The following is a 22,786-nucleotide window of genomic DNA, read 5'->3' on the forward strand; positions in this document are numbered from 1 at the left end:
GTATTATTGTTATAATTTTATTATTTATTTATTTTTAGTGATATGTCAGCTTCTGGTTCGATACAGAAGCTGAGGTGTCATCACCTCGAGAGAAACGCATTGTACTTTCATAGTATTGATCACAAATGGTTGTTATTTGTTAACACATCCCCAAAAAAAAAATTGACAAATGAAGTTTCACCACCTATACAAAAAAACATCACTCATGCACATCTCTAAGTCATAAGGAAAATAATACACAGAAATAATTAACAAAAAAGGAGAAGAAAAATCATAGAACAATGGTGACACCTCTAGCGCCATGAACATAAGAAGGATGAGCAGCCTCTTGGTCTCTCTCAAACTGTTGGACATGTCTTGTTGCATCAAACTTCTCTCCATCTCCCCAAAGAGCATAAGCTTCTTCCCCATGAGCAGCGTCGTCTCCAATACCAAGCTCTTCTTCAGCCATTCTCAATGGTATGAACATCCTAATAGCGAGGAGTATGATGGTCGTCGACACTAAGTTCCAGACAGCGATGAAGGCAGCTCCTGCTAACTGTTTCAAAAGCTGTTTTCCGCCATTGCCGCCGTAGAAAGCTCCTCTGGTCTTTGGCTCAGGAAGTAACAATTCGCAGAGCTCAGGATGTGCAAACAAGCCTGTCATTATTCCACCTAGTAAACCCGCCACTGCGTGTGTGTAGAACACCGCTAATGTATCATCTACCTGCTTGTTAAAATCCAATCAAATTATTACATTTCAAAACTTCAAAGTCATAGTACTACACAATCAACTTCAGTATACCTTTTGTAGGAGAGCGGATTTCTTGTGAAGGATCATCATAGAGGCCCATGGAGCTGTTCCTGAGACTATTCCAACTATTATAGCTGCCCATGTTTGCATCAACCCTGCAATATATATATAATTAACCAAGCAATAATAATTAGTTTCCTCATAATTTAACTTTGATCATGCATTAGAAAACTAGAGTAAAAACAAAGAAGTTTGAGATCACAAGATTGAGACCTGCTCCGGGAGTGACGCCGGCTAGGCCAGTAACCATGCCTTGAATGGCTCCGATGACAGAAGGTTTACCAAAGAAGATAACATCAAGTGTGGTCCATACAAGGAGGCTTGTCGCGGCAGAAAGATTGGTGTTGAGCACAGCGATCGAGGAGGTTAAGTTAGCGGCGTAAGGAGCACCAGCGTTAAAACCTGACCATCCCATCCATAGAAGGCCAGCTCCAGCGAGCATTAGAAGAACATTGTTCGGTGGGAATCTCTCTCTGTCAGCCTTAGGCCTAGGTCCTACCTACAGTAACATAATGTCCACAAATCGCATTTAGTTTTTAAGTTATAATCAAAGTCTCGGTATCAGACATATGGTACAACTCTTTTAATTTTTCAACTAGCTTAGTAGTGTTTGCTTTTTCAACCAACCAACCATTTAATTTCAATTCTTTTGCATAACTATTATGTGGAATATTATGTCGTGGTCATGTGGAATTGACTTGACTTTTACCATTTTGCTTATGTGCGACAAAATGCAGAATACAAGAAAACAAATTAGGTAGTTCATATGATCGTATCTATACAATATAAATTACAAAAATAGATATTTTCAGTTGAAAGAGAAGATTGGATTACTACTCTTCACTAATTAAATTTTCTGAGTTGATTATACTAATATACAATTATACATCATCAAGATCGTGTTGTCAAATTCTAAACTGATTATGTATTTAAATACATCTACGACTTGGAAATTATTTACCTTTTGATAGTGTACCTGGACCGAATCAATCATCGAACTTATCTTATAAACTAATGACCTTAAATAACGTAATCATACCGAAAGAGAAAGCAAAACAAAACTTGGCAATTAAAAGATCAGTCTACATCAAAAATACTATTACCTAGAATTCTTTTTTCGTTCCGAGTCTATGACTATGTCATCTACCGACTACCGTACATTAATTAAATTCCCAATATTTTCAACAAAACATCTTATCATAAGTCTTAAATCTTTATTTTTATTTCTAGTAATATCAAATATTATTAGCCTGAGAAGTTAATTCCAGCTTTTAGTCTCACTAACTAAATAAACTAACCTTAAATCTTTGAATTTTGATTTGGTAGCAAAAGAAAAAAAAAGAACGTACGTACCCAATAAGCGGCGACGAAGCCGGCAACACCGGAGGAGAGATGAATAACATAACCACCGGAGTAATCAATAACACCCCATTGATACAAAAACCCACCTCCCCAAAGACTATAAGCTCCAACTGTGTAGCTAAAGATCAACCACAACGGCACAAACGCATCCAAGCTTTGATGTTCATCCTCCCCAACACCGATCCCGCCACTAATATCGTCGTTATCGCCGCGAACGTAAACTGAAAGTACACCAACGTCGCCATCGGAAACAACGGCGCCATGGTTTTACTTTTTGGGATCTGTTAAACCAAAACCAAAACCAAGACCAAAATCAAAATTCTCATTCAGGCATTTTATCGAACACGTTATGTGCACGAACAAAATTCAATACCTTTGCCCTTCCCTTGAGGTATTCTTGGTCGAAAGCTGGACCGCCTTTACCCCAGAAAGGCAAAAGCTCATCTCCGAAAGCCATTTTGTAACAGAGGAGAACCCAACAGAGAAGAACGGCGGCGAAGGCGTAAAGAGCCATGAAAGCTGAATTCACAGCCCATTTCTTCTTGACGATGGAAGCGTAGAGGATAACAAGACCTGGCATGCTCTGTAGACCAACCAGAGTCGCTGCTGTAAGTTGCCATGCGTTGTCTCCTTTGTTGAGCCATTCAGGTACTTCCGGTAATCTTGGATCGTAAGCTCCGGCCATGTATTCTCTCTCCCGGAGTTGATGATCGCTTTTTTTTTTATTTTGTTTTTTTTTTGAGTTTGTGATGTTTATAGTCAATGGGTACGAAAATGTTGTGAAGGTGTGAAAACCTTTAATGATAATAATAAATGAGTGTAAAATAGACAAGACACAAGTTGGGGTTTGGTGTTTTGTTGTACATTTTGAAGAAAAGTCTTCGATGGTTTGATGGATGAATATGTTTCTCATTCTTCAATTCCGAGTCCTGTTATTTCAATGAAGCTTCTTTTATTTTGTTTTTTGTAAAAATAACTTAGGATAAAGAAAACAATATTAAAAAAATATATACTGTATAAAAGACAAATTTGGTGTACGAAAAAAAAACAAAGCTGAATTAGATTTGGACCTTTGATATTTCATTATCTTATAAGTCGTTGCCAATTTTAAGATTTTGTCTCAGTTGATAAAAATCATTCATATTTTTTTTTCAAAAGTAATAGTAATAATAATTCTTATTATTCCTAGGATATATGAAAATTACGGTTTTTTTTTAAATTATAAATCTCGTCGTAATTGTGCATGGGACAAAAGAGATTGATACACGTTTTGCAAGGACTAGTTTGGCAACAAGATGAGCAAGAGTTTTTATAGAAGAATTAATAATCTCAAGGTACTAGTAATATATTACATGGAGTATTTTACATTACTAATTAATATACTTTGTCAAGGTTTTGAATAAAGATTACATGAATATAAATTGTTGTGTAGTGTTTTAAGTGGGTACAACATTATTTAAACGTAATGTTTTTGTACCCTTTTTTACCATTAGGATACTTTCACGTCATGCATTTTCTCTTTAGCTATATATTGCCAAATTCATTTCAGATATTAGTTTAGATTCTTATCTGGAGAATTGAATTCTCCCAACCAAAACAAAAAAAAATGCACTGGCCGACGTCTAGGTAGACGTAGAAGTAGAGGACTATACTATACGATTTCAAAATTTGGAAATTTGTATTTGTCAAATTGATCGTGCGGCCATGTTTAATACTGAAGGAGTTGACCCGGGCCGTGACATCGAATGTTTAAGAAGCAAAAATTCTTTTGTTTGTTTGAATATTGACACTGTTTCTAATCAAAACATTCGATCGGAGATTCTTTGTTGATAATCCGATACTGGGTCGAACGTTGTATTTGTCACGTCGTAGTAATTAATATAGATTCGATAAAAACAGTATCAATGTTATATAATCATAAACCGATAAACGACGTCACTTCATATGGAAATATGTGTACCACCATGTTTTCGTACTGTATAAAACTTTTTCATTAGACACTAAACTAAACTTTTACGGGGTCAACCAATGGAAAGTGAATCTAGTAGTATTTCAAAAGTAACCCATATACAGTATATATATGTAATTATATAATCCATTTAGATGAATGTTGTTCTGTCTAGTATCATTTTTGGCTATTATTAAGCTGTTCCTTTGTTACAAAAAGTAGAATATTACTGACGTATTTAGAAAAGGGTGACAATGAGTGAAAGATGGATTTTCGAAAAGATGAAAATGCCAAAAGCTATATGTATGATATGATATTTGGATTACAAAAATGTCCATATGTTATTTGAATAATCAAGAAACTAGCTAATTTGTACTGTTTAGGTCTCGTATAGAAGTGATGAAGGAGGCACCAACTAAGATCAATTTTAAATGTTAGTTAACTTGTATATGTATAAATTATAATTATTGCGTGAGAAGGAGACGAACAACATATCGAATCACTATCTAGCTAGTAACATTTGTTTATAATATGGCGATGATACAAATTGGCGGTATCAGACAAACTCAAAAGGGTTAATATAATCAGACCGTTTTGTTTCCTTTCTAATAATAATTAAAATACAGAAACAAGTAACAACAAAGGACACTGAATATTAAAATATCGGATAAGTGCCTCAAGATCTCACTTAGAATTTGTCTCATTCTTTAACTATATAATTCATAGAGTCAGATCCAGAGTACTTGCCTGACGACAACCACTCTTAACCGTCCGATCCTCTTCATCATCTGTATTGATCAGTCGGCTCTTTTTCAATGCAGACGACCCCGGACATAACGACAAGGACAACGTTTGATCCGTTGTTGTTGCTGCTGATTCTGTCTCTTCCGAAACTGTCTTCTCGGGTTGTGTTATCTTAAGAGAGAGATTGAGATCAAGATCAATGCTCGTACTTGCGTTTCTTTTTCCCGTTGTCTTGTTACAATAAGCATGCATATTAATTCTCTCTTCAACGCCGATCTGGAACTTTTCTAACGTTCTGGATGAGTGTCCTTGAATGCCGACTGAATTGGTCCGTTCTTGATGATCGTGTCTTAGTTTTGGTAAGTGATTAGAGACTGAAGAAGAGTGGATGTTTTGAAAAGACCTGTTGTTAGTCCAATACTCACTACCACGTATATTATTGGTAACGGATGAGCTGCGGATTAAACCGGGTCTAATTTGGTCTATCAAACTCCGGTTTGTTTCGTGAGAGCTAGAACTCCACAACGAAGCATTTGGAAATTTACTTCCATATCTACAATATACAAAAATGAATTAGGAGTATAAGTTTAGTTTCAAAGTAAAGATATCGATCAAATGAAAGAACACATAAAATCTAAATTTACTAACTAATTTTAACCTGAATGGAGAATCACTATTATGATTATAGCCTCGGAACATCGGTAGCTGACTTAGTTTATAGATATTTCGATCTGTGGAAGTGTCAAATAGATGTTTGTGATCAGATATGGCTGCCAAGAAATCAGACCCTACTTTATTGACATATATAGAAGCTTGATAATTAATTAATACAAATAGAAATAATCAATACCTTGACCGTGATCATCTATCTTCTTGCTTCTGTACATCTAAAATTCCACAATACAAAAGTTAGAGAAACTTTTGTCTAATATATGGGTGTATGTGTAGATCAAGTACCTGTAGATGGCTCTTGACATGAGCAATACTAAGCCCTTTGATGTTCATCATCTGACGAACCAACTTTGGTGTTGCTCCTATACATAGTCAAGCAAACGATGATAATATATAAAGAAACAAGAACCAAAAAGGTACGTACATAAAATTTTGACCAAAAGTAAAACCAAGAATAACCAAGGAATTGCTTGATTAAGCTTCATATATGTGAGTGAATTGTAGAAAAATAGTAGTTAGGGACGTACTTTCTTGACCTCCAAGCCTCTCCACCGCGCGAACAAAACGAAGATGAAGATCAGGAGTCCATCGGAGCCGAGGGACTTTAGATCTCACATAAGGCCTAACCTTAGTCTTCTTATCGCTCTCTTCTACTGTACTATTGCTGGAAGCCTTACTCTCTTGGCCTTCTCCTTCGTCCTCCTCTTCTTCTCTATCAGTTTTCTCACCTCCCTCCATACTTGAGATCATTTTTTTCTTATTTATATGATTTCAAAAACAAAATAGAAAGTATGTGGTAAAGAGAGATATAGATCGGAGGTTAATTATAGGCTTAGCTAGATACTGATTTTGGAAGAAAAGTCCTTCGGCTTGACATGAAAGACATAAAAGACAAGATGAATACTGCGCCTTCTTAGTTCAAAGCATGGAGAGTTTGGTCTGTGTCGATGAGAAACCCTAGATCAAGATACACTTCGTTCAGATTCTCTATCTCTCTCTCTCTCTTCCCGGGGCAAGTAGACAAACCCCTCACCTAAATCTTGTTGCAGATGTTAAAAAGTGTTTCTTTTCTGTTCACAGCTAATTCGTTTTGGCTTTTTTCTTCTATAGACAGCTCTATATATATAAGTAGACGTTGTATTTTTTAATTTATGTATGCATATTAATATTATGCATGCAGGGACAAAACTATTACTTTAAAAGATATAAATTTATAATTTTAATTATATACTATTATAACATACCAAAAAAATAATTACAAGTAACACTTTCTTTAGTTATACAAAATAAAACGATTGGTATGATAAGAATTATGCTTAATCTATAGCCTATTATTATTAGTAGTCTTCGATTGCTTTGACTCGTCAAGCAAACATTTCGAATACAAAGATCGATATATAAAAAAAAATTAATGTATTGGGACCAACAGTCTATGAATGACATTAGCATAATTAACCCTTGTAAGAAAAATACATTAATAGTGGTATAATTATTTGAGTGTAGAAACAAACAAAACACGAAAAATTAATTTTAAATTTTGATACTGTGATGCAGTTTCCAGAAAATATAATTTTAATACCTCAGAGTAGTTTTGTCGGAATTAGGATTTGAACTTTTAAGAACTTGAATAATTAAAGACTTTGTCAATTAATGTCCCAAGGTCATTGATGATCGAGATCATAGTCTTTTTCTTCTTATGACCTTCGATTTCAAATTAAATTTCCTTTAATTAATCTTCTGCTATATTCTTTTCGATTGTAGAAAGTAAAATTGGTTGATGAGATATGATGAGGTTTAGGGTTTTGGCTTGGGACTTAAATGCTAAAGGCAAAAAAGAAAGAGCGAGAGTGGTAGATAGACGAATAAATTACGATTGCAAGGCGTGTGACTGCTCAGCTGTCTCTGATGTAGACTCCATCACACACATCTTTTTTTTTTTTTCGACGAATCACGGGGCATTGCTCCTCTCTCTCTCTCACCCCAAAATTATATAGATCTCTAAGTGTTTTTGTGAATTCGTATCAGAGAATTAATTTATGTTTTAAAGTGGTCCTTTGCTTTGTTTACGATACACATCCGACCCCGTGAACCGATGAATAGCGTTGTTAGTTGAGCCGTTTCTTAAAACTAGGTCTGGGCAAAATATCCGGATCTGAACCCGATCCGAAAAACCCGATCCGAATCCGTATCCGAAATTATAAAATATCTGAATGGGTTCTAAATCTCTAAATTCGAAAACCGAACCCAATCCGAACCGAAATCCGAACGGATATCCGAATATACCCATATTATCAATATATAGTAGTAATATTTATAATTTTAATAATATAAGTGTTCAAAATATTCATATTTGTAGATATTTTTGATAATTTGAAGTATTTAAACTGTTTATTAGTAAATTTGGGTAAAAAAATACTCTAAATTTTCAGATATATTACGTATTATTGAATAATTTAAACTAAATTAGATACTAAAATTTTGAGTTTTGTGAATTTTGGGTAATCCGAATCCAAACCCGAAATACCCGAACCGAACCCGATCCAAACCCGAAGTCTAGAAATACCCGAACGGGTCCTATACCTCTAAATCCGAAAACCCAAAAATTCGAAATAACCGATCCGAACCCGAACGGGTACCCGAATGTCGAGGCCTATTTAAAACATCGTTCCTCCAAAAAAATCCCCTATATAATAAAACGGAAGTACACAACATTTTTTTTGTAGACTATATAATTTTTATAAATTGGTTACAAAATAGATTATACGTTAAATATATGTTGGTTACAAAAAAAAAGTTATAGATTAATTGGTCAATATGTGGGCTATATGAATACACTTAAAAATAACCTAAATGAATCTTCTTAAAGAGAATATTCCAATGATTTATACAATTTCTTAAATAAAATCTTTAGTATTATATGTATTGTTACAAAATATATACTGTTAGGCATAAAAATATATTCATAGGCGTGTAAAAATAACAAAATCTTGGCAATTTAGCACACTTAATCGTGATTTCCGAAATCTTGTTGTGCAACTGAAAACAAAATCTTACCTAAGCACGAGTCATATTAAAAAACTTTTACCAAACATGTTCAAAAAATAAAATAAAAACAAACATCAAACATAATCATTTCTCATAAATAAAATTACAAAATTAACAATACAAAACTTACAAAATATGTATTTTTTTCAAGTCATTATATTTAACATATGATTTTATTGCATAATGTTTTATCCAAAAAACTTTTAAAAATAATCATATAAATTATATTTTATTCTAAAATTATAATATAAATAAAAGAAATTTCAATCTGTGCTCTAACACGGGTCCTAATCTAGTATGTAATAAAAATATAGTTAGAAAAGTTTGAAACAGCATACTCAAGGTGCTACGGTTTGATTTTACTTGCAAAGAAATTAACACTTTTTTATTATTGTTGTTTAAACCAAATTGTAGTGGTCCACGAAGTGAAAAGAGTCATTCAATGGGTAATTAGAAGACGAATATTTGAGTCTTTTAATAATTTACAATTTCAACCATGGTCATAAGTCCATTCAGATACTTTAAATATGTAACATATGCATCAATAAAAAAATTCTTCAGCATAATTCACTATGAACTTCATTCTTGAACCCTCCGGTAGTACCAAAAAAAAAAAAAAAGATAAATCATGTTATAAATGTTTTAATATATACGATAGGCATATATATGAATGTGATTTTTTATAAGCTAAAGAAAAAAAGAATTGTCGAGGAGAGGAAATTGTAAGCTTTGATGATATGAAGTTGGAAAAAGAAGAACTTTGTCATTCCCCCCACGTGTAGAGAGGCTTCCAATCGATCGATCCTTCACAAGCTTCTCGTCGCCACTCCTTTGTTTTTTTTTCTTTACACTTGTTTGTCTCCTCCGTCTGCATCTACACGTCCACATTTATGTGTACATATCCATATGTATATGTTTTGTATTTGCAATTGCAGCCGCATGCACTTCTAAAGTACTAGATAAGCTTCAATTCTGGGCAAATGTGAGAATGAATTATATATATTGGGCAAAATATAATGAAATATATATATATATATATCATCATTCTCGAGTTACAAAGCATTGGCATTACATTCTTGAAAAAGAGGAGGGACATGTTGGATATGCGCTTCACCCCCAACTTTCAAGGAGGCCCAAACAAAAGATTCTCAAGAAATATAGGGCCTAAAGTTATGGATTTGACCTATTTAACCGCACGGGCAAAATCATCATTTGCTGAAGAGATAGAGGGGACCCTAGGTTAATGGCCCATTATAAATACTAGATGTCATTGTTAGAGAGGGGATCAAAAAATCTTGGCAATCAGAGAGAAAAGAGCAATTATTATCGTATAAACTGCGCTTAGATCTTTGATTGTATTTTCCGTAAACTCTCACCTTAAATTCTACGTTAATAAAAGGACCAGCTCCGATTTATCCCCATTAATATTCGTATTATTTATATTGTCGATTTCATACATCAATAAAAGTCATGGATCTGACCCATTTGGCCGCAGGGGCAAAATTGTCAGTTGCGGAAAAGACAGAGGGGACCCTAGGTGAAACGACCTGACCCATTTTTTTTAATAATAAATAATAAATAATAATAATAACAATAATAAACTACAACTAGTGGTCTCATACCCACTAGCCACATAACCACAAGCACAACCAACAGCGGAAATAACAGATACCAATAACCAAACAATAATCCAATAACTAATAACCAATAATCAAATATAACAATACTCCAATATCAAACAACAGGAAACAAGGAACCAACAACCTAGCAAGTTCTAAAGACCCAACTCTAGCAACCTAGCAATGCCATACAACATCCAATCGAGTCCCTAGAACATCCTCCTCTTCATTGCCTTGATTCCACGATCACACTTTGCCTTTACCTGCTTCACAAACACAAATTGTAATGCATGAGTATTTTAAAAACACTTAGTAAGGCAATCCTCCCATCTACTGGGCTACACACAAGCAATAGAGATACTCTAACCATCAAGCAACAATCAACAAAACAAACCAGGCTCTGCATCGACCGACACAAGGCTTGCATCGACCGACACCAACAGGGACAAGCATCGACCGACACAAGGTATGCATCGGTCGACACAAGGTTCACTTACATCGACCGATGCTTCCACTTGCATCGATCGACGCATGCTTGACAAAATGCGGAAACCCTAGTTGCATCGACCGACGCCTCCACATGGCATCGACCGATGATCCTAGGTCAAGCCGCGTCGTCCTTGCACTGCATCGACCGACGCACATAATGTATCGACCGACGCACATGCCGAGCATCGTTTTTCCCCGAAACTTCTCGCTGGATCTCCGTTCCTGCAAACACAAGAATCAATCCCAAGCCACAAGAAAGCTTCCTAACGCCTCATACAACATTCTAACAAGCCTAACAACACATAAACAAACAAATCAGAGAATCTCCAGCTTAGATAAGCCATGGTCATGCACTTACCTTTGCCAAGAAGTTTCTGAACCTTAAACAATCACGAACACGCTCCTAGGAAGCTCCTACAAAGATCCCAGCTACAGATCTCTACAGAAAACGCCTCCAAACACCAGAAATCACCAAAAACGCTCAAGAACACTCAATAACACTTTTTCTCCCTTCTTTTCTCTCAAAACGGCTGAACTCGTCGAATGAGACAAAAACACGACTTAAGGGTTTTCCCTAACCCAAAACGCAACGTTTAACTTAAACTCGTCCGCAGAAAACAACCTTGCATCGACCGATGCACATAGTGCATCGACCGATGAAATCCCTAAACCGGGATTTCGGTTCGCGGATGTTACAATTCTCCCCTACCAATTTAGATTCGTCCTCGAATCTCGAACAATACTCAGCCAAGGACTCCCGTGCTACCGTCTCCACGGCCCGCACTCCTCCGACTGATCTACAGAAGGTCACCTCTAGGTGATAGACTCACGCTCCAAGCATTATTTTCTCTCGACTTTTGGACTTTCCTTTACTCATAGGCCTAAACCTTGAGGTTTTATTGGCTCCTCATCAGACCTAAGTCTGCATGCCATAATGTTGGCTCCTCATCGGGCCTAAGCCCGCATGCCATACTGTATAAGGAAAAATCCAATACTCGTCTCTCGGGTCGTCACCCTATAGCGCGCCTCCAGATCGTCATCTGAAGTCGATATACCAACCATACTCCCAAGTCACAAAGTCTCCGAATATGGCAGTACTAGGAGAACCAAAGTCCCCCCAAGAGTCGCGAGCAAACAATTCTGAACACGTCTGAGTCCTATCCCTATCCAGGTTTCATTCCCGTGGCTCGCGTAAGACATCTCAATGTCCTACCAACCACATATCCCCTCACTGGAATACCTCATGACCACACATGGATCATCTCACTGCCACAAGGGCCGCCACAAAGACCAAACAAATGTCCTAAACAGGACCGCCAAACAAATGTCCTAAACAGGACCACCACCAAGGCCAAACAAATGTCGTAAACAGGACCGTCACAAAGACCATCTGTCCTGAAGGACCGCCTAAACAAGCACTCTGGCTAAACAGCCCGCCACAAAAGCCACACATCTGGCTAAACAGCCCGCCACAAAGGCCATACATCTGGCTAAACAGCCCGCCACAAAGGCCACACATCTGGCTAAACAGCCCGCACAAAGGCCACACATTTATATGCTCAAATTAATCCCTAGAGCTACTCTCTCAAATTAAGAGGTCACTGTAATACTTAGGGGTCGAATTCCACAAGGACTCTAGACTACACAATAAATTATAGAGTTTTGTTATTACGCTAAATAAATAAAGAGAAAAGCAAGGCAAAATATTAAATGAAAGTGTTGTAAATTCTGAGGATCCAAAAGCTAGGCCTAGGGAATTTCTCAGGAAATTATGAAATATTAAATCAATCAATAAACTAGGATTCAAGCAATTAAGATCAGATCTAGAACTCTAAACTCTTTTGTAAAATAAATCAGTTCTCACTGCAAATATTATCTAAATTTAAAACCAGAAAATCCAAATCTCTTTGTAAAATTCAACGTAAAAAATCAGCTTTAAAAACAGGTTTAGATTGTTCAGAAAATTATTAAACCAAATCTCTTTGCAAGAAATATTTTGCTCATCAAAAGGTTTTATCAGGAAAATCAATTATATTCTCATATCAATTTATTTTTCTAGGTTATTAATTCTAGATGACCAATCAAGGATTAATAATGAAGAACTAGAAAGATAATGAATCCTAAATAAATAGATCTAATAAATCATAAAATCCCTGTGAAAAACCCTAAACCTAACAAGCAAACTACTCAGACATGTTTAATGAAGAACAACACATAATTCTGAATAATAAGCAATTGAAATTAAAAGAGTAAAAGGGAGTTCAAGAATTCTTCTCTCAAAGCAGATCTCTCTCTCCAAAGCTCTCAAAATCTCACAGGGTTGCAGGATAAATAAAACTTGCTAGAAAATAACTTAAGGGTTTTAAAAACCTAAAAATACTATTTATATGTCCTAAAACCCGTCAGGGACTTATGTTGCAAATATGAAAAACTTTGGGCAGAATTGTAAAACTTCCAATTTTGGACACTTGTGTCGATTTGCCTTGGTGTCGATCGATGCTCCTTTGGTGTCGATCGATGCTGGTCACATGATCAGACTCCAAATTGATTTCTTCCGATTAAATGCTCCAAAATGATCCAAATTGCTCCATTTCGCTCCATCCGTGCTAAAATCCTAGAAAACCTGTAAAGACTCAAAAACATCCTAGAAAACAAATCAAAATACTCTAAAGGACTCCTTATATCATGGTTAAAAACCACAAAAACCATTATATATCAACTCCCCGAGACTTAGCGTTTGCTTGCCCTCAAGCAAAACATAAGCTTAGACCTGTGAAAGAGGTTTGAAAACTGGGAACTCACTCAATTGCATGATGATTCTTATTCGCACTCTTCATTTACCTGACTCAAGAACTTACTTCTTATACTTAACCATGATAAGCATCAACATTCCTTACTCAAATCCCACAATCCTTTGGAATCTCTGAAATCTCCATTGTCATTTCATTACATAAATTAAAGCAAGTACAAGTGAGTTCTTACCTTTGTGTATCAATCAGTGGCATATGGACTCTCTTCAAGCCAAGACATTCTTCATACATCTCTTTTCCTCTCCTTTTTCTCACTTCAAAGGAGTTGATTTCTCCCAAATTTTGTTCTTTTTTTTTTTTTTAAGCAAAAGTGTAAGCGAATACCGGGGTCATCGGTAATTTACCTACCCCTTGCTTCCAAGCTTTGTGTGATCATTTGACTCAATTGTAGAATAATGAGGTCACAGGTAATTCACCTACCTCTCTAAACTGATCAAAATCATCTCATCTTTTATTCTTTTTTTTTCTGATCTTTCTTTTTAAAGTACCGAAGGAAAGAGAGAGGGGAGACATACTTTGAAAAATTGCACTGTCTTGTATGGCCTGAAGAAGAAGTCTAGTCCACTGATTTCCAACCCGAAAGTAAGAGATTAAGTCCGGTTAAAATCCTGATAAAAGTTGAGACAACGTTAGATCAACCAGATATCCATTGAAAAGGGCTTTCGGGATTGTTGATACAGCTCATAGTCTTTCTAAGCTTCAGTTCTGAGATCAAGCATTAACAAATAATCATTAGAGTGTTAGCCAAATAAAAGAAATCATTAATCAAGATCATAATTCTCAAAGACAAAGAAAGTTTTTGAAAAATTTGACTCAAACTTTATGGTTTTGACTGACACAACTGAAACTCAAAAACAAAAACGTAGTTAGTAAATACCCTCCCCCAGACTTAAACAACACTGTCCCCAGTGTTATCAAGTAAGAGGAAAGCAAAAAGAAACAAAAACGTTTTAAAAATTGTACTGGAAAGATGAACTGTTCTCGGGTTACCCAGCGGTGTCGACCGACACCATATCAGTGTCGATCGACACTCATCACGAATGGTGGTTTGTTGGCCGAAACTCCTTGTTAGTTGCAGATAGTTGTGTTGATGGATCAATCCTTGGATGATTATTCTAGAAGTGGGTTGCCTCCCACTAAGCGCTTGTTTTCAGTCATTTAGCTTGACTGTGTTGAAGCTAAGGCACCGGGTGGAGTGGAACATGGCAATGCATGCTTCCGAGAAAATGTCCTCTTCATCCAAGGTGGTGTATAAGCTTGAGGTGCATGAAGTTTGCCAAGGATGTGAGGAACAGGACCAGGGCGGGATTTAGGGCCGGGTTTGGTTCTTTTATGTCCTGTAAAATCATCAACAGAAGAAACAAGCGCTCTACGATAATCTCGTGGCTTGGTTAACTGCAAAACAGTTTTTGTACCTTTGAAAGTCTTATTGATGATTTGAGAGGGTTTGGGTGAAGAAGATGCATATCTTTGCCTTACCTGAGGGCTCTGGAGTGTGGAGTGGTGAGGTTTCTACTTGGGAACAGCTTTCTGACTTGAAGCATCAGTTGTGGACAAGTTCAGTTTTGGATGTGGAGGGGTGTCGATCAATGCTCCTTTGGTGTCGGTCGACACTGAGCCTGTTGCTCGAATATTAGAAACTTCTTCAACAGAAAAAGTTTGTCCATCAATAGTAGGAGCTCTCCTCAGCTTATGCATCTCAAAGTTCATACTTAAACCATCCACATTCAATGTTATGTGTCCCTTCTGCACATCAATGACGGTACCAGCTGTAGCCAAGAAAGATCTTCCTAAGATGAGAGGGTCGTTAGGCTCTTTATCATACTTCAGCACCACAAAGTCAGTGGGAATCATGAAATTTCCAACCTTAATTAGAATATCCTCTAAAACACCTTCAGGAATTCTTCGGGATCGATCAGCTAAGATAAGAGATATCTGAGTCGGCTTAAAATCTGTCATCCCAAGTCTTAGAGCAACAGAATGTGGCATCAAGTTGATGCTAGAGCCAAGATCACAAAGTGAGTGAGCAAACCTTCCTGTGGAGATAGAGCAATCAAGTACGAAGCTTCCAGGATCTGGTAACTTCTTTGCAATCCTACTCTCGATCATTGCACTCACTTTCTCAGAGACAACTACCTCTTTCTTCTTATCTTTCTTCCTCTGTGGAGGCTGTTCAGCAGAATTGCACTGACATCTTTTGTAAGTAGTGCTCCTTCCTCAGGGCTCAAACCATTGGATACCATTCTCTTCACATACCGCTTAAGTGGTGGTGAAAGCTTAACTGCATCAATCAAAGGCATCTCTATCATCACCATGTCCATCATTGCCTTGCATCTAGCTTCCTCCATCTCCTGTTTAGATCTTCTTGGCTTAGGAAAAGGAATCTTCGGTTGGTACTCCTTTCAGCAGCTGCTGGAACCTGAGATTTTGCAGTTTCGGGTTCTGTCTGAGAGGGGTGTCGACCGACACCCTGGTGGTGTCAATCGACACCATCATCTGACTTTGAATTTTCTGACTCGGGTTTGGCCGATTGCTCTCCTTTTTCTGCAGAAACAATTGCAAGCATGTTTGGGGTTTGTCTCCGTTCTTCCAGGAAGAAAACCCTCTTGTCTCTTCACAGACCCAACAGTCTGCGCAACCTGATTCTCTAGCTTCTTAACATGGACATTCAATGCGTCAATTCTTCCAGTAAGCTCTGTGTAAACATTGTCAATCTTCCCATTGAATGTCACAGTCAAATTCTTCTGACCTTGCAAAATTTGCTCTAGCATAGCTTCCATCTTACTCTCAGAAGAAGTCTGTGGAGGAGGAGATTGATAAGATGAGTTCCCATAGGTTCTAGTATAACCATTGTTCTGTTGCTGCTTCTGGTAATCCGGTTTGGGAGTATAGCCTGAAAAGTTCCCACTGTAAGATCTGTTACCTTGTTGATTACCGAATCTCTGACCCTGATTTCCATAAACAAAGTTGACATCTGCTTCTTCATTCCCTGTCTCAGGTGGTGGCTCAAATGTCTCAACTTCAGCAGCAAAGTGAACTGATTTCTTACCCACAAGAAGATTATGTACTGAATCTAGCTTAGCTCCTCCTATCGGCATAACTCCTCTGTCGATCTTGAGCTTCCTTCATGTTCAGCTTGAGAACCCGAATCTTCTCCGAGGTCTCCTGAACAAAATCTTCCCTGTACATGCTCCTCTCCCCCACCTGAGTCCAGCATAACGATGTACGACACGGCCTCCCATACAAAGCCTCATAAGGATCCATGCCAATACTCGCCTGGTAATTGTTGTTATAAGCAAACTCTACCAAGCTCAAATGATCTGCCCAATGGCCACCCCAATCCAATACACACATCCTTAGCAAATCCTCGAATGTCTGGATCGTCCTCTCTGACTGTCCATCTGTCTGGGGATGATAAGCTGTACTCATATGCACCTCAGTGCCCATCTCTGCCTGAAATGCCCTCGAGAACACCAAAGTGAACTTGGAATCCCTATCAGAAACAATGCTCGCTGGCACCCATGCAACATGACTATCTCCTTTACATACTTCTTAGCCAAGACCGCTGCTCCATCAGTTTTCTTAATGGCCAGAAAATGTGCCGACTTAGTCAACCGGTCCACAATGACCCAAATAGCATCAAACGTCCTGGACACTGGCAACCGAACCACGAAGTTCATAGTAATCATGTCCCACTTCCACTCTGGAATCGGAAGACTCTTCAGCAAACCACCTGGTACCTGATGCTCAGCCTTCACTAGCAGACACACATCGCACCTCGCAACCCAACTAGCCACGTCCTTCTTCATCCTAACCCAGTGATAGTACCTCTTGAGATCTCGGTACATCTTAGTCGCTCCTGGATGAATAGAGAACATGCTAGCATTAGCCTCTCTCAGAATCTCCTACCTCAACTCCTCATCCTTGGGCACACAGATCCGCCCATTCACTAGCCCCAAATCTTTCTCCTGTGCCAACCGCACTCTGCTCAACAGATCTGCTCTATCAACTGCAACCAAACCAACAGCTCCTGAGAAACCGCACACAAGCTCAACGCATTGATCTCCCTTACCAGAGACTCCATATCCTGCTCTTGAGCCAAAGCCGCCAACTTCCGACTCAAGGCATCTGCAACCAAGTTAGCCTTACCAGGATGGTAGGCTATCTCCAGATCATAATCTGCCACCAGCTCCATTCACCGCCTCTGCCTCAAATTCAGTTCGGGCTGAGTGAATATATACTTCAGGCTCTTATGATCTCTAAATACTTGTACCTTTGCACCATAAAGATAAGATCTCCAAATCTTCATGGCAAAAACTACAGCACCCATCTCTAAGTCATGAGTAGGATAGTTATCCTCATGCTTCCGCAACTGCCGCGAAGCATAGGCAATCACCTTCCCATGTTGCATCAACAGACACCCCAAACCAACTTTGGATGCATCTGTATACACCACATAGGGTTCCCCCTGCTCAAGCAAAGCCAACACCGGAGCAGTAGTCAACATCTCCTTCAGGCTTGCAAAGCCCTCCTCGCACTCCTGTGACCAGACAAAAGGAACATCCTTCCCTGTCAACTTAGTCATAGGGCGTGCTATGCTCGCAAACCCCTATACAAACCTCCTGTAGTAACCCTGCCAAACCAAGGAAACTCCTGATCTCTGTGGCATTCTGCGGTCGAGGCCAATCCCTGATAGCCTGAATCTTCTTCGAATCTACAGAAACCCCATCTGCAGACACAATGTGACCCAGAAAACCCATCTCCCGCTGCCAACAACTACACTTGCTCAGCTTAGCAAACAACTTCTGCTCACGCAGCTTCTCCAGAACTGCTCTCAAATGCATTGCATGCTCCTCAGGACTCTTAGAGTAAACCAGGATATCGTTGATGAAAATGATGACAGACACGTCCAGAAACTCCTGAAACAAGTTGTTCATCAATCTCATAAACGCTTATGGCGCGTTAGTCGACCCAAAAGACATTACCATGAACTCATAAACCCCTTACCTCGTCCTTCTACTTGACGAACAACACCGACGCTCCCCACGGTGAAATAATAAGACGAATGAATCCCCTACTCAATAAATCCTCTGGTTACTTCCTCAGCTCTACTAGACTAATAATCAAGTATGCCGACATCGACTCACCACCACCCAAATATCAACATTTCTTGTCCATACAAGAACCTCTAGTAACTTGTCTCTTAGGGAAAACTTTCACAAGGTAACTTAATCCAAAATTAGCTTTCCGCTTAGCAATTCTCCACAGCAAATCATCAATACGAGCGTAATAAAACAAATAAGTACCATACGTTCGCATATTCCGATTCGCCGTATCAAATGCTTTACAGGCCGCTAACTCAACCCACTTGACTTATTTTCACCAGCAAGCTTACCGAAACCTTGAATCTAGCAACCCTGTCCATCTCCAAAGAACTTTATTCGGCATCGTCGCAACGATTAGTTTATCCTGCCATGAAGACTTCTCGTGAACTTATGTATCTGGCAAACATGCCTTTCCCGGTTCAAACCTGCTGCAACTCCCCTTCCCGGGACTCCAGCACCACCGGCCTCACAATCCTGGCGCAATAGCTAAACATTCATAGCTGCTCTGGTCATAAAACCCTGACCCATTGGTCACACATCCAAGCCCTGAGATTAAACCACCGTCAATCTCTCGAGGTCTACATTCAGTCGTTATGTTTATACTCACGTCCTAGGCATTGCTTGCTCCCAACTTCCCACTCTTAGGTTGCAACCTTCGAGCCATACCGATCTCACTCTCAAACCACTGTCTTCGAGTTATACCGTCTCACTCTTGGACCACAATCCTCAAGATCTCGGTATCAGGGGAACTACTCATCCCCTCAGAAGAACATCATCCCCTCTGCCACTCTCGGAGCCCACAGCCCCTCAAGCTATCGGTATTCTGGGAAAAACACCGTCCCCTCAGGAGTACAATCCTTAAAGACTATAAACATCTTTCGACCAAAGGTAACATTACAATGTTACACCTACCCACTCAACTTCTAATATCCAACTGGATTACCCACCAAACAGAGAAATATCTGCTCCAACTACATATGTCCATCTATCCGCCTCGCTGGCCTCAGGACCCGCCCGAACACGACCACGACAACGCCCATGTCCAGGACCAACAACTCAAAACACCTTTAACCACTGCACTTTCAAGAACAGAGGCTAACAAGCAATCTTAACACAAAAACATATACTTACCGTGGAATCACACTGTAGGCTCGAAGAGGATGTTCTAGGACTCCATGCCACACACAATTGACTAACCCACATAATCAATCAAGACATGCAATCCCAAACATCACAACAGAAACCTAGTGAACCCAAACCTAGAACCATAAGGGCTTTGATACCAAGCACAACCAACATCGGAAATAACAGATACCAATATCCAAACAATAATCCAATAACTAATAACCAATAATCAAATCTAACAATACTCCAATATCAAACAATAGGAAACAAGGAACCATCAACCTAGCAAGTTCTAAAGACCCAACTCTAGCAACCTAGCAATGCCAGACAACATCCAATCGAGTCCCTAGAACATCCTCCTCTTCATTGCCTTGATTCCACGATCACACTTTGCCTTTACCTTTGCCAAGAAGTTTCTGAACCTTAAACAATCAAGAACACGCTCCTAGGAAGCTCCTACAACGATCCCAGCTACAGATCTCTACAGGAAACGCCTCCAAACACCAGAAATCACCAAGAACGCTCAAGAACACTCATGAACACTTTTTCTCCCTTCTTTTCTCTCAAAAACGGCTGAACTCGTCAAATGAGACAAAAACACGACTTAAGGGTTTTCCCTAACCCAAAACGCAACGTTTAACTTAAACTCGTCCGCAGAAAACACCTTGCATCGACCGATGCATATAGTGCATTGACCGATGCATCCCTAGACCGGGATTTTGGTTCGCGGATGTTACATTTATAAATATTGAATCACCACAAATCAGTTATATCTTGTATTATTGGTAATTATACTATAGTTTTAAAGAATTATTTTAATTGATTATATGCTTTTTTTTCCTTCTATAATTCTTGGAAAACAACAAGAATTTAGGTTACAAGAATTGGTAAAGAAGAGATCAATCAAACAAAACCTAAATTAACAACAACAAAAAGGAAACAATAGAAAAAAAAAACCCTATCATCTCCTATATTTCATCATCTTTGGAACTAAATATAATTAAATATGTTTATCTATTTTCATTATATATATTGTAAGTTTTAGTTCCTTATGTAATATTGCATGAATTTTTTTTTTTGATAACTGTTAATTATATTACCAAAATGGAACTTGAGGTTTACAAGAGTTTATATCAGAAGCTACAACCCAAAAAAAAAAAGCCATAGCGGACATTAGTACAAATTCGAGAGAGAAAGGAGCTAAAAGCAGAGTGGCAGAGCTAAATATTCTGGGATTTCAGCCATTAATATGGGTAAGCCAATTAGCCAAGAGACCTCTTCCTTGTTTACTGTATTGGTGAGCAAGGAGAATGTCTCTGATGGATCTGTCCAACGCACGGAAGATAGTGTCAGGGGAGGATAAAGGTCCTTCATAAAGTCGAGAATTCCGTTCTTGCTAAATTGAATAGATGGTAGCCTGAGTAACAATCTTCTTCAGCGTTGAGCGGAGGTCTTTTGTGATATCTAGGAGCCAATATACCAGAGTCTGCCAAGAGGAGAAAATGAGAGAGGGAAGGCCCAATCGAGAAAGAACCTGACTCCAAAGTTGTACTGCAAAATTGCAGTGAAGGACTAGATGATCTCTTTTCTCTTCACCATCTGAACAGAGGACGCAAGCAGTGTCTGCAGTCACTCCCCAGGCGTAAAGCCTAGATTTCACAGGCAACCGATTAAGATTCGCAACCCAAAAAGTAAAAGAGTGTTTAGGGATACCACGCTGGAACCAGATAGCACTATGCCAACGTTTGGTTGTAGATGAGTTTAGTACTGAAGAAAATTTTCCTTGCAGCATCTTGACCCCAAGAAAAAACATCTGGTCCTTTAAATTTGGTAGGTGGGTCCAGCAAACTGAGAGTGTTTCGGACTGTGAGCAGTAGAGGGTTACGGGACCTGCATGAAGGAAGTCTCCAACCATGCGGTCCAGCTCCCTGCGCCACCTTAGCATCCCGAGGAATGCCCATTAACCGTGGACCATCAGGACCAAGGAAGCCAATTAATGGACCCAAGACGCACCAATTATCATACCAAAAATTCGCAGTTTGGCCGTCTCCTATGGAATTCGCCAAGAGAGATTTCACCAACGGTATCAGAGCATGAAGGTAACGCCACATCCAGGAGGAGCCTTGATTTGTCTAAAGTAAACATTAAGTTTTATATATATGATAATAACTTACCGCCGAGCCAGAGAAACCATAATAGAAGAAAATTTTTGTGTTGTGAATAAGATAAAATGCCATATGAGATGATATAGATATTTCAATAAAACCATAATAATAGAAGAAAATTTACATGTTGGCCGGGGTATTCGAGCGTGTTGAGGTGAATGCTATCCGTTCCATTTATTTGCCTTAAAATTGGTACTGTTCCTTTTGGACAACTTTGATCATTTATTTTATTCTTTTGAGTTTCATTTGAGATGAAATGTTCCTAGTACAAAACACCAGAATATCAACATTAAGTTGAAAAAAAAAAGAATCACAACATTAAATTATTCTTTATCACATTAAAACCACCATACCGAAATTTTGTCTGGTGATACGAAATAACCAGTAACATGGAGAAGATTGGGGGACCTGCAAGAGAAGATTGGACCTTCCGGAGATTTAATCACATGTTTTCAGTTTGTGACTTAACTGATCTAAAACACAAAGGAGATAGGTTTTCTTGGGTGGGTGAGAGACATCAATATACAGTCAAATGCTGTCTAGATAGAGTCATGGTGAATTCCGAATGGACTTCGTTATACCCCAATGCAGAGGGTAAGTTCCTAGAATTTAATGGCTCAGACCATAAACCAATTCTCACAACAATAAAACCACTTCATCAAATGCCAACAAAACCTTTCCGCTTTGATAAACGGCTCACAGAGCTTAAGAATTTTGCTGAAATAGTTGAAAGAGGTTGGAACTCATGTAAAACAAACAATCATTACACCATCTGGGATCAAATATCTATCTGTCGACGCTCAATGTCAAAAGGCAAACATAGAGCTAACATAAACTCAGCAAAACGTATAGAATCTCTGCAAAAAGAATTGAATTTGGCCATGGAGAGCACAAATAGAGGCCACCGAC

At 38.4% G+C, this 22,786-nt stretch overlaps 3 protein-coding genes and 1 pseudogene across 4 annotated transcripts; all 4 read right to left on the reverse strand.

Annotated features, from left to right (window-relative positions):
- Positions 1–87: 87 nt before the first annotated feature.
- On the reverse strand, positions 88–3,079 carry LOC104782265 (ammonium transporter 2). Its single transcript, XM_087511691.1, has 5 exons — positions 2,529–3,079; positions 2,147–2,436; positions 1,007–1,292; positions 785–888; positions 88–706 (listed from the first exon to the last, which is right to left on the reverse strand). The coding sequence occupies exons 3-5, from the start codon at positions 1,233–1,235 to the stop codon at positions 272–274; spliced, it is 768 nt and encodes a 255-aa protein (XP_087367817.1). The 5' UTR covers positions 1,236–1,292; positions 2,147–2,436; positions 2,529–3,079; the 3' UTR covers positions 88–271.
- LOC147946274 (ammonium transporter 2 pseudogene) lies at positions 2,281–2,840 on the reverse strand (annotated as a pseudogene).
- Positions 3,080–4,610: 1,531 nt separating the features above from the next.
- Positions 4,611–6,691, reverse strand: LOC104782266 (uncharacterized). 2 transcript variants are annotated; one of them, XM_010507148.3, is made up of 5 exons: positions 6,047–6,691; positions 5,805–5,881; positions 5,698–5,734; positions 5,506–5,617; positions 4,611–5,400 (listed from the first exon to the last, which is right to left on the reverse strand). In XM_010507148.3, exons 1-5 carry the CDS (start codon positions 6,267–6,269, stop codon positions 4,824–4,826), a joined length of 1,026 nt encoding a protein of 341 aa, XP_010505450.1. In that variant the 5' UTR covers positions 6,270–6,691; the 3' UTR covers positions 4,611–4,823. The 2 variants fall into 2 exon arrangements, with proteins under 2 accessions (XP_010505450.1, XP_010505451.1); XM_010507149.3 differs by having other exon boundaries at positions 5,506–5,578; positions 6,047–6,608.
- Positions 6,692–21,445: 14,754 nt separating this feature from the next.
- LOC147946275 (uncharacterized) lies at positions 21,446–21,823 on the reverse strand. The gene has a single exon (XM_087509558.1). The coding sequence runs from the start codon at positions 21,821–21,823 to the stop codon at positions 21,446–21,448; it is 378 nt and encodes a 125-aa protein (XP_087365684.1).
- Positions 21,824–22,786: the final 963 nt, after the last annotated feature.

Source organism: Camelina sativa, chromosome 4, assembly GCF_030686135.1.
Source record: "Camelina sativa cultivar CO46 ecotype springtype chromosome 4, ASM3068613v1".
Lineage (NCBI taxonomy): Eukaryota > Viridiplantae > Streptophyta > Magnoliopsida > Brassicales > Brassicaceae > Camelina > Camelina sativa.